At 41.6% G+C, this 12,174-nt stretch overlaps 1 protein-coding gene across 1 annotated transcript in view; it reads right to left on the bottom strand.

Annotated features, from left to right (window-relative positions):
* TTC3 (tetratricopeptide repeat domain 3) overlaps positions 1–12,174 on the bottom strand; it is a 139,027-nt gene that overhangs the window by 101,847 nt on the left and 25,006 nt on the right. Inside the window, exon 11 of the mRNA XM_060150918.1 lies at positions 4,586–4,640. Within this exon, the coding sequence (XP_060006901.1) occupies positions 4,586–4,640 (55 nt within the window). The remainder of the gene's footprint in view (positions 1–4,585; positions 4,641–12,174) is intronic.

Raw genomic sequence — 12,174 nt, 5'->3', positions numbered from 1 at the left:
AGCCCTCGACAAAAATTAACTCAAAATAGATCACAGACCTAAAACTACTAGAGGATAGCATAGAGGAAAACCTAGATGATCTTGAGTATGGTGATGACTTTTTAAATACACCAAAGGCATGATCCATGAAAGAAATCATTGATAAGCTGTACTTAATTAAAATTAAAACTTATGCTCTGTGAAAGAAATGTCAAGAAAATGAGAAGGCAAGCCCCAGTCCAGGAGAAAATATTTGCAAAAAATACACCTGATAAAGGACTGTTATCCAAAATATACAAAGAACTCTTAAAACTCAACACTAAGAAAACAACCAATTAAAAAATGAACCAAAGACCTTAACAGACACCTCATCAAAGAAGATACACAGAACTTCCCTGGTGGCGCAGTGGATAAGAATCCACCTGCCAATGCAGGGTACACGGGTTTGATCCCTGGTCCAGGAAGATCCCACATGCCTCGCGTGCCACAACTACTGAGCCTGCGTGCCAGGCTCCGCAACAAGAGAAGCCACTGCAAGAAGAAGCCCATGCACCACAACGAAGTGCAGCCCCCACTTGTCACAACTAGAGAAAGCACACACGCAGCAACGAAGACCCAATGCGGCCAAAAATTTTTTTTTTAATTTAAAAATAAAGAAAAAAAAAGATACACAGTGGCAAATAAGCACATGAAAAGATGCTCCACATCATATGTCATCTGGGAAATGCAAATTAAAATAAGATACCACTACACATCTATTAGAACAGCCAAGGGCTTCCCTGGTGGTGCAGTGGTTAAGAATCCGCCTGCCAATGCAGGGGACACGGGTTCGAGCCCTGGTCCTGAAGATCCCACATGCCGCGGAGCAACTAAGCCCGTGCACCACAACTACTGAGCCTGTGCTCTAGAGCCCGTGAGCCACAACTACTGAGCCCGCGTGCCACAACTACTGAAGCTCATGCGCCTAGGGCCTGTGCTCTGCAACGAGAAGCCACCACAATGAGAAGCCCATGCACTGCAACGAAGAGTAGCCCCCGCTCGCCGCAACTAGAGAAAAGCCCTCACGCAGCAATGAAGACCCAACGCAGCCAAAAATAAATAAATAAATAAATTTTTTAAAAAAAAGAACAGCCAAAATTCAGGACACTGACCATGCCAAATGTTGGCAGGATGTGGAGCAACGTGAACTCTCATTCATTGCTGGTGGAAGTGCAAATGGTGTAGCCACTTTGGAAGGTTTGGCGGTTTCCTAAAAAACTAAACATATTCTGATCATATGATCCAGCAACCGCACTCCTTGGTATTTACCCAAAGGAGTTGAAAATGTATGGCCACACAAAAACCTGCACATAGCTGTTTATAGCAGCTTTATTCGTAATTGCCAAACCCTGGAAACAATCAAGATGTCCTTCAGTAGGTGAATGTATAAATAAACTGTAGTATATCCAGACAATGTAATATTTTTCAGTGCTAAAAAGAAATAGCTATCAAGCCATGAAAAGACACGCAGGAACCTTAACTGCATATTACTAAGTGAAAGAAGCCCCCTGAGAAGGCTATACATTGTATGATTCCAACTATAGGACATTCTGGAAAAGGTAAAACTATGGAGACAGTAAAAAGATCAACGGTTGCCAGGAGTTTGGGGGGAAGGATGGATCAGAGGATGTCAGGGCAGTGAAAATACTCTAAATGAACCATAATGGTGGAATACATGTCATTATACATTTATCCAAACCCATAAAACATGGAACACTTAGGGAGTGAACCCTAAGACAAACTATGGACTTTGGGTGATTATGATGCGTCCACGTACGTTCATCAGTTTTCACAAATGTATAGCCCTGTTGGGGGATGCTGATAATGGGGGAGACTATGCAAGCATGGAGGCAGGGAATTTACAGGAAATCTCTGGACCTTCCTCTTAATTTTGCTGTGAACCTAAAACTGCTCTAAAGAAAATAAAGTCTTAAAAAAAAAAAAGAGTGAATATTTTATGTTTGATAAGTTAAGCCAGGAATAAACATTTTACATAAAGTCCTCAATGTAATTAAGAAAGTTTTGAATTTAAGATACATGAAAGATAGCATATGTACTGTGTACATCTAATGGACGTTTCGAAAGAATAAACTGGGAAGGAGGCAATATTCAAATGATTAAGGGTGAAAATTTTCCAGAAGTGCTGAAAGACATGAATCCTCGGATTTTAGAAGCCAAGCTATCCCAATTACGATGAATTTAGAGAAAATTCCTCACACATTGTGATGAAATGGCCAAACGTTAAAGACAGCGAGAAGATCTTTAAAACACCCAGGAAAAGAAAAGATTACTTACAAAGGAAAAATAGCAGACTTGTCAACAGTGGCAAAAAAAGTCAAAAGAATGTACACTCAAACATCTGCAAAGAATATTATACCCTGCTGAATTATTATTTAATAACTGGGGTAAAATAAAGCCATTTAAAAAAACAAAAAAAGAAAGTTTTAGTATACTTTTTCTAAGTTGATAATAGATTGAAATAGCAAAAGTTATCCCTGGAAAACCAGTATCATGGTCTAGGTTTCAGTATTATGAACTCTATCATCCATTCGTTCCATAAATTAATTTATACGGCACCTGCCCAATGATCAGCAGAGGTTATGTTTCGAGTACAACAGCAACTCACAATGAAAATGGCAACAAGCTCACCACCTTCAAACAGAAGCATATCCAGTGCTGGATTCTCAATTCTATTTTGTCTTTCACTTGCAATGACACCTTGTAAAAGTCACTTTACCCTTCTGGGACTCAATTTCTTCATCTATAACTGAGGCATTTAAAAGTGACTCCAATATTTGGAGGCAGAAGTCCACCTGGAGAATTTTATAATCCCCAGACTCTAATACACTCCTAGGCCATCTGAATCACAATTTGGGGGCTCTGAAATCCTATGATTCTATTCACTCTGGCTCATAAACAAATATGTAAACACTTTTTAAAATCTATAAATATTGGTAAGCCAGTTAACTGATTTCAACCCATTCATTCAACTCATTTATTAAATCAACAAATACTGACTATGAGTGCTTGCTATGTGCCAGGCAGCCCGTCAGGCAGTCCAGATTCAGAAGTGAACCAACCAACCAAAAAACCTGTCCTCAGGGAGCTCACAATGTACTGGAGCACATACAAAACGCAACACAACTTAAATAACATATATCATATGTTCAATAATGATAAACGCTAAGAGGAAAAAAAAGTAAAGCAAAGAAAAATAGCAAATGTCTAGGAAGGGGCGGGTTTTGCATTTTAGTAATGTGGTCAGGGAAGGTTTCACTGAGAAGAGAACTTTCAGTGAACAATGAAAGGAAATAAGAGAGCTAGCTCAGGCTCTGGGGAAAGGCACTCTAATTCTAGGCAGAGGGAAGAGCAAGTACAGACTGGGAGTGGACCTGGCATGTGTAAGAACAGTGAGGAGGCCAACGGGCCAACAGAGTGAACGAGGGAGAGAGCAGCAGGAGTGAGGTGGGAGAAATAACGGGTGTTAAAGACAGGAGGCTGGTCAGATAGATCCTAGTAATAACTTTGATCAAGCGAAAGAACCGTCCTCATCCACTGCTTTATTAATGTATACTTAGGTTATCTGCAGTTCTGTGCCATTAAAACAATACCACAGTGACCAATCTTGTCCATCTCACCAGGTGCACATATGCAAGAATGCTTGTGGGGTACACACCCTTGGAATCAATCACAGCATACGCACATCGTAGTGCTCTCCAAGTGGGCTGTGACAAATTCACACCCCACTGGTTTATAGAGAGTTCCTGTTAATAAACACACTACTGATACTCAGGACTATCGAGCTCTAACTTTTGCTCATCTGAAGGACTCAACATCACATTGTTTTTCACTTGTGGGTGTACATGTGGGTCTGCTTGGAGGCTATTAGGCTCTATTAGGTTTCTATCTCTTTACAGTTTTAATTACTAGGAAACAGAATATACCTTTTTCTATCGCCCATTCAGGTTTCCTCATCTCTGAAATGCTTGTTTATTTCATTGGCCTGTTTTCTACTGGGTTTCTTATTTATCTTTGTTCTTTGCATATTCTGAATATAAATCCTATCAGTTATATATGTTCTATATATGACAAACTATCTCCTCCCAAATTATTTCCTTCATGGTGTCCTGACATACAAAAATTTTTAAGTTTGAGATAGTCGAATTCATCAGAGTTTTTTCCTTCACTGACCTGTGCATGTACATTATTTAAGAAATCCTTTCCCAGCTCAAGGCTATAAAGCTAGTCTCCTACAGCTCCTTCTGGGTTTTAAGTCTCATTTTCCACAGCCAGGTCCTTAATCCATCCAGAACTTGTGGATGCTGTTACCTCAACCATAAGGGATGCTCACGGCCCCTAGGGACTGCTGTCCTCCTCAGACACATGTGGCCCTTACTGCTGGGCTGCATCTCCTCTCTGATCATGGAAATGAAGATTCCCCTGCCACATTCCTGAGCTCTGCCTAATTTTATCCAGCATTTTTACATACAGATTTACATTCTGTAAACAGATTTTTCACAAAGTTGTACGGCACTATTTGTCCAATGTAAATAAGAAAGAAACCTACCTTTGTCCAATTGTTCTTCAGAATAATAGCTCTCTTTCCATCACCAAGTGCATTTCTAAAAAAAAAAAAAAAAAAAAGGAAGAAATATTCAAACTAAAAGCATTATATATTGTATATCTATTTAGACTATAATTTTCCATATATAATCTAGTCTTTAATTTTTTTAATCCACATAATATATGTCCATTATAGGAAATTTGGAAAATACAGAAAAGTAAAACAAAGGGAAAAAGTCACCCAGAGTCACAACCACAATTACCCAGGAACAGCTACTTTTAATATTCCAGAGTACTTCCTGCACACAACTATTTACATCTTACCTACGCCTAACTTCTTGTTATTCTTTGTACGGTTTTTTTGGTACTGTTTTTGCAAGTCAGCAAGACTTCTGATCTTGGAAAATAAAGCTTCCAGATCTTTTACACAACACATCGGCTAAGCTATAGTGGACAAAGCATGAAAGTTGGGATACGAGATGGGGATTAAGCCCAACTCCAACACTAATTCTCACTGGGGCTGTTAAGAAGTTATTAACCTCTCTGGGGCCACTTTCTCCTCTGTAAAATGAGGCTAATAACTGTGTTCTTCCTGTTTTCAGATACTATGCTAAAGCACAGTGCTTTGTAAACCGTCAAGTACTAAGGTCTAACACCTAGCCTCAGTTTCCTGGCTTCCTTACATTCAATGACCTCCTCCTCTACCCCAGCTCAGTCACCCACCACCGCCCTCCCAGGGAACTTTATCACCACTCAAAACTGTTCAAAGCCCAAAATCACTAATTCAGGCATCCCACTCTTTCCCCCATAACCTAGCTCCTTCTATCTTACTTGTCCAACTATTCCTAATATCTCCTCAGGGTGCCCAGCGCATTGACTTACCCACTTTCTCTTTTTTTTTTAACTTCCTTATTTATCTAGCTTAAGATTCATTGGTTCATCATTGCATATTCCCATGCATACAACTTCTTTATACTTCTTTGTCCCTATGTTTACATCTTGCTCTATGGCAAAACCCAACACTGGATCAACCCTGCTTCCTGCTTTCTCCATGACTACATCTAGGGAGGCAAGTACTGCTGGAGAAAATTACACAGCAGAGCACACAGGTAGCACTACTACTCAGGATTCCAACAACCCAAAGGGGCCTTCAACATTGTTAACCAATTATTTCAGACCAAATCATTCTCTAACTTTGTAAAATGATCCTTTCAAATCTTACGTCCTTTCCTCAAACTTCCAACTCCCCTTTCTCTCAGCAGATGTAAACTGGAGACATCAAAGAGAACTCTCTCAATTTTCTACAACCAAACTTAAAGACAAACCCACATCTGGCCCTGCCTTTTCTCTTTCACAATAAGTGTCTTCTTCTGGGCTTCCTTGGTGGTGCAGTGGTTGAGAGTCCGCCTGCCGATGCAGGGGACACAAGTTCGTGCCCCGGTCCGGGAAGATCCCACATGCCGCGGAGCGGCTGGGCCCGTGAGCCATGGCCGCTGAGCCTGCGCGTCCGGAGCCTGTGCTCCACAACGGGAGAGGCCACAGCAGTGAGAGGCCCGCGTACCGCAAAAAAAAAGTCGTCTTCTTCCTTATATGGGCAATTTCTCCACTTGTGCCATATAACTACCCATCCTTACAATATCAATTATCCCTTCTCTCACCTGTAAAATTACCCATTCCTTCTCAAGAATCTACCCCATCGATTTTTTTTTATTGTGGTGAAATGTACATAACATACAATTTACCATTTGAACCATTTCAAATGTAAAGTTCAGTGGCATTAAGTACATTCACGTTGTTGTGCAACTTCCTATCAACTTTTAATATGCTCAGATCTCTCTCATCTTTAAAAAGCAAATAAAATAATAAATCTTAAACCCTAAGCAAACACTGTTGGTAATCTACCCAGCAGCTATCCCCTCCTCTACTTGATTACTAGACTTCCATCGTGAGGCTCTACCTCACTACTACAAGATTTAGAGATAATTCCTTATTAGTTTAAACCAATCATGGCAATCCTACTCTCCTTTCCATTGACAGGTTTAGGGGTAGTCATATGACCCAGACCTGAAGGGACTTATCACTCTTAAAAAGAGATTACAAAAAAATAAATAAATAAAAAGATTACAAAGAAGAACAAAACTAGGTAACTTACCCTACCAGATAGCAATACCTACTAAAAGGCCAAATATACTTTTCTTTTAATAAAAAATAAAAAGCTATCTAAAGATAGATGATCTAACAAACAGAATAGGATATAGAAATCAGAAACAGATCCTTACACACAGTCACCTGATTTATATGACAAAGGTGACACTGTAGTGCATGGAGAAAATATAGTCTTAAAAAATGGGGCTGGGTTGGCTGAAGGGGGTCTCTTCGGTACCCCTACAACTAGTGCAGAGCCTGCTATGTAGAGATGCTCACTGGTTATACGTTCAAAGAATGAGTGAATGGATGAATGAATAAATGTGTCCTCCACATCTACATGCCTGAGGCAGAGGAGAGGCAGCAGCACAAAGAGGGTGGGGGGCTGCGAGCAAGTGGAGAAGCTAAAAAGGCTTCCTCCTCCCCCTCCCCCTCCCCCATCCATCCACCCATTTCTTGTGCATCTACTACATGCCGGGCACTGTGTTATGGACTCAATGTGGACAAGCTGGACACGGCCCTGCCCTCTTGGGACTGACATTCTAATGGGGAGACAAGACAATACGGGAACAAATAACTAAGTGATTTCTAAGCCACATGAAGACTACTGAGGTGGAGAGAGTGAATTTTCAGGAAGAAGGGTCAGGGCAGGCTTCTAGAAGGAGGTGATATTTGTGCTGAAACTCACATAAAGGGAGGGAGGGAGTCCTGTGATGCCAGGGAAGAGCGTCCCAGGTAGAGGGGACAGACAGTGCACAGGGTCTGGGGCCGAAAGGGGGGCAAGCAAGCAGAGGGGAGGGGTGAAAGCGGAGGCCACAGAGGTAAAGAGAGGAGGGCGTAGGGATGGGAAGAGTTCCTGGGTTGGGGGCCTGAGGACCTGCGAGGGCTGGAGGCGAGGGCAGAGGCCTGTCGGTCTCCAAGGGCAATGCTGACGGATTCGGGGCAGCAAAGAGAAACAAGGCTGTCTCATCAGAGCTGGCTTTGGAAGCCTCAGGGCCAGAGGCAGTACTGGGGGAGAGGACCAGACCCAGGGGAGGGGGCTCCAGAAAAGCAGCCCAAGAAGCAACGGACGGGCAGGTTTAAGGAGGTGGGTTCACTGTGGTGGGAGCTCAGAGTAGGGGATTCTGGGAAGCAGAATTAGCTGCAGGCAACGCCAGGATTGCAGAGAGGTGAGAAGCGGACTGATCCCCACTCACAGGCTCTCCGAGGAGCCTGGTGTGGGAGTCGGGGTGTGGGGAGGGCCCTATTCTGGCCTGGTCCTTCAGAGGCAGGGCTGCCGTGGGAGCCCTGCTCGCTTGCCCTGGGATAGCAGCCCCACCAAGGCTGGCCCTGGCGTGGGGGGCGGTCTTGGGCCCAAGAAAAAAGAAAAAGAAGGGAAAAAAATGGGGCTGGGTCAACTGGACATTCATATGAACCTTGAACCCTACCTCATACAAAATACAAAAACCAACTCCAAATGAACAATAGGTTTAAATACCAAAGTTTAAAAATCAAGCTTTTAGAAGAACAAAGAACATTTTGTAGAGTAGGCAAAGATTATAATCAGAACACAGAAAGTGCTTACCACAAAGGAAAAAATTGATAAATTGTACTATGTTAAAATTACTACTTCCACTTGCGAAAAGAAAACATAAAGAGCAAAAAGGCAAGCCACAGAGTGTCAGAAGGCATTTGTAATACGTATATTTGACCAATGACTCATAGCCAGAATTTTTTTAAAAAAACCTCCTACTGATGAATAAGACATTCAACTCAAAAGAAAAAAAAATAGCAAAAGACTGAAGATTCAAACAGGCACTTCACAAAAGAGAATATGTGAACGGTCAATAAGCATGTGTTCAACTTAAATCTCCTAAATCAACTTAAGGAAATGCAAATTAAAATCACAGCACTGTATCACTACACACCCAGCAGAATGTCAAAATGAAATGACACAAAATAAGAAGTGTTAGTGAGGATGTGGAACTAAAACTCTCATATGCTGCTGGCAGGAGTGTAAAACGATACAACCACGGGTGTGCTTATGTTCAGTGTGCTACAGCTGAACATAAGCACACCCTCCTGTCCCAGCAGTGCCACTCCTTCATTATATACTTAACAGAAATGAAGACATGTGTTCACAATGACACTATCTAAGTCAAGTACTAGAAACTACCCAAATGCCCATCAACAAGAGAATGGATAAAATGTGGTATATTCATGCAATAGATGAACACTTTACAACTACATGCAACAATATGGATCTCAAACACAATGCTGAAAACCAGACATAAAAGAGCACATACCACATGATTCTGTTTATATTGCACAAAAGCAGGCAAAACTAACCTATGGTGTCAGAAGTCAGGACAGGAGTTATCCTGGGGGGAGGAAGTGGGTAGTGACAGAAGGAGGAACAAGGGTGACTTCCGGGTTACTGGGGTTGTGATCTGGGTGCTAGTTATGGTCGTTTGGTTTCTGAAAATTCAACCTATACACTTATGAACTATACATTTCTCAGTGTATGTACTAAGGTTTTAGTTTTGAAGATTACAACAGTCATCCTTCTGCTGGAGGCTGTAACGTCCAGTGTGGTATCTGAATTACAGTAGCCATCCCGCCATCCTGAGGGGGCAGCTTGAGGTCCAAGTCATACAGTGGGGCTGGAAAAAAAAAAATCTAGGTCTTTGATGACATAAACACACAACCTTAGAATCACCTTCTTCTGGAACTCTTGAATAAGGTAAGTTTTCTTCATCATTTAAACCAGCTGAATAAGAGACTTCTGCTATTTGCAGCCAAAAAACATCTTAATGCAATGGCAAACCTCTTCTGTTCCTCACTGCCTCTCTCCCAGAACACCTGTAACGGCTGCCTATGCTAGCTGGCTCCATTTCCTCACCCTCATTTCTCAACCCACTCCAGCCCAGCGTCTGTTCCAAGCTTCCCACTGACTGCTCTCCCTATGGTAAAAGAGATCCATAGAACTAAATCCAAATTCCAAATGGCTTCTCAGCAACAGGCAGTGCTAGCTACTCTTTCACTTGCTTCCATGATCCCACACTGACTTTCCTCCTACCTCTCTGGCCACCTCGTAAAAGTCTCCCGTGCAGGTTCATCCTTCTCTAATTGGCCACTGTTTGTGTCCCTCAAAGCTCGGTCCTACTTCCTCTTCTAATCTCGACCCTGCCCTCTCTAGACTAGCGGGTCTCAAACCTGGCTGCACATTAGTACTACCTGGGGGGCTTCTAAAAGCCCAGTGCCCAATTAATTCAATCAGAACTTGGACTGTAGCCTACAAAACCCTCCTTGGTCTAGCCCCTGACAACCTCTCCCCCTCCTTCTCTGTATTCAGACACACTAGTAATTCCATGAACGCAACATGCTGTGCTCGCTTCGGCAGAACGTAAACCAAACTTGGAATGCAACGTGCTCCTTCCCACACTGCTGGTCCACTGTCTAGAACACAGGGACTATGTCTGTTTTTGCTCATTTCTAACATACCAGTGTTTAATGTTATTTATTATAATAAACAATACTATAATACCTATAATACATAATATTATATTGCTATTATAATTATAATCACGTTTTAAGTATATTTATTAATATATAAATGTATATTAACATTTTCGTATTTACTAGCATTTGACCACATTCGTCTATGAAAGCAAAGTGGGCGGAGTAAATTACATCGCGTTACTGCTCATCCAAGTCACTGTAGCCCAGGGTCCAAACACTCTGGAGGGCAGGCCTGACTTTAGCAGCAGCAGTACCCTGCACAGTACATCTATGAAAACAGGAAAACCCCAGAGATGCAACCCAGTAGTAAGTGTACTGGACAGAGGGTAAGAAACAGAGCTCTAGCATAGATGCTCCAATTTATTACATGTTACATGGGAAAGTGTATTTCTCCAGTCCCTACCCCTATCTAGTTCCTCACATACGTTACATTTTGCCCTAAATTATGTTATGAAAAAACACTTATTTCCCCCTCCTCTAGCTTCCACGTGGATTTACTAGATTAATCACTAGTGAGCTCTCTCCTCTCCCTAAACCTAACTTTTCCCCGAGGGAATAATAACTTATCTAATGGTGGGGGAGAGGCATCAATCATATGGGGCTTAGCCTCTTCCTTTTCTTTCTTTGGGACCTTATCTTAAACAGCAACATAACACCAGATTCCCTTCTCCTCCAAGCTTAAAGTTCACAAGGGCCCCTGTTACCTGGTTCTGTCTGTGACATGGGTGAACTAATAATAAGTCACTTGGCTATCAGACTTAAGACCCGGTTCTCCAACAACTGTGTTAGTAATGGAGGCAAGACTGCATCACCAATTGTCTTCTGCTTCCATCTCTTAGCTAATTCTGGACTTGGGAGGGGAAGGAGATGCCATTAACTGACTCTCTCAAACCACAACATATAAGTATGTAAGAACTTTGAATACCACAAAAGAATTACTTCTCCCCCTATTGTAAATCATCACTTTCAGGGCCTGAGCAGACCACAAAGAAGTAACAATATTACTCCCCAAGGTTCTCCATCTTACAATGAAACAACAAAAGCAGGATTCAGATATAATGTCAGTTACTGTCAAATATGCAGTGACTATTAACCACTGACTGAATAAACACATACATTTTAAATCAAAAGTTAGTGTGTGGAATTAAAATTACATATGCTCTTTCATCCAAGTGAAATAAATTTTTATCAGGAATTTATCCTACATATATATATATATATATATATATATATATATATATATATATATACACTTGCATCTGAGTGTAGAATGTAAGTAAACGGATATTCCTGTATATAATTTTTAAAACTGAAAATAAGCTATATTCTAATACAAACTATTTCACTGAGGAAAATACTATGCAGTCATGAATAAAAACTAGGGTAGATCTCTATATTCACCGATATGCAACAACTCCAAGATTTAAACATTAAAAGCATCAAGACGTACAACAGGGTGTATAATATGCTCTTACCCATGTTAAAAAAAAAAAGGACATATACCTTAGACTGAACCAAACAAAATGTCTTATTCTGATTTATAAAAGCAACTTCATTTGGTTCAATGTAATAAGTGCTAGTATAGTCATGAAATATCAGTATCATGGATACACAAGGATCTAAAAGAAAGGAATTAGGGCAGGGGTCTCAGCTGGGCAAGAGTTTTCAGCTTATCCTTTAGTACTCAACTTTTTATGATGTGCATTTGTTACTGCTTTTTAAAAAGGGGATGCACCCCAAAGAAGACTGAAAAAATAACTCTTTCCTTCAAAAGGAAATTCAGCGGGCTTCCCTGGTGGCGCAGTGGTTGAGAGTCTGCCTGCTGATGCAGGGGACATGGGTTCGTGCCCTGGTCTGGGAAGATCCCACATGCCGCAGAGTGGCTGGGCCCATGAGCCATGGCCACCGAGCCTGCGCGTCCGGAGCCTGTGCTCCGCAACGGGAGAG

The sequence above is a fragment of the Lagenorhynchus albirostris genome, chromosome 5, assembly GCF_949774975.1.
Source record: "Lagenorhynchus albirostris chromosome 5, mLagAlb1.1, whole genome shotgun sequence".
Classification (NCBI taxonomy): domain Eukaryota; kingdom Metazoa; phylum Chordata; class Mammalia; order Artiodactyla; family Delphinidae; genus Lagenorhynchus; species Lagenorhynchus albirostris.
Note: the sequence above shows the minus strand (reverse complement) of the source record. Positions and strands in the feature narration are given on the sequence as shown.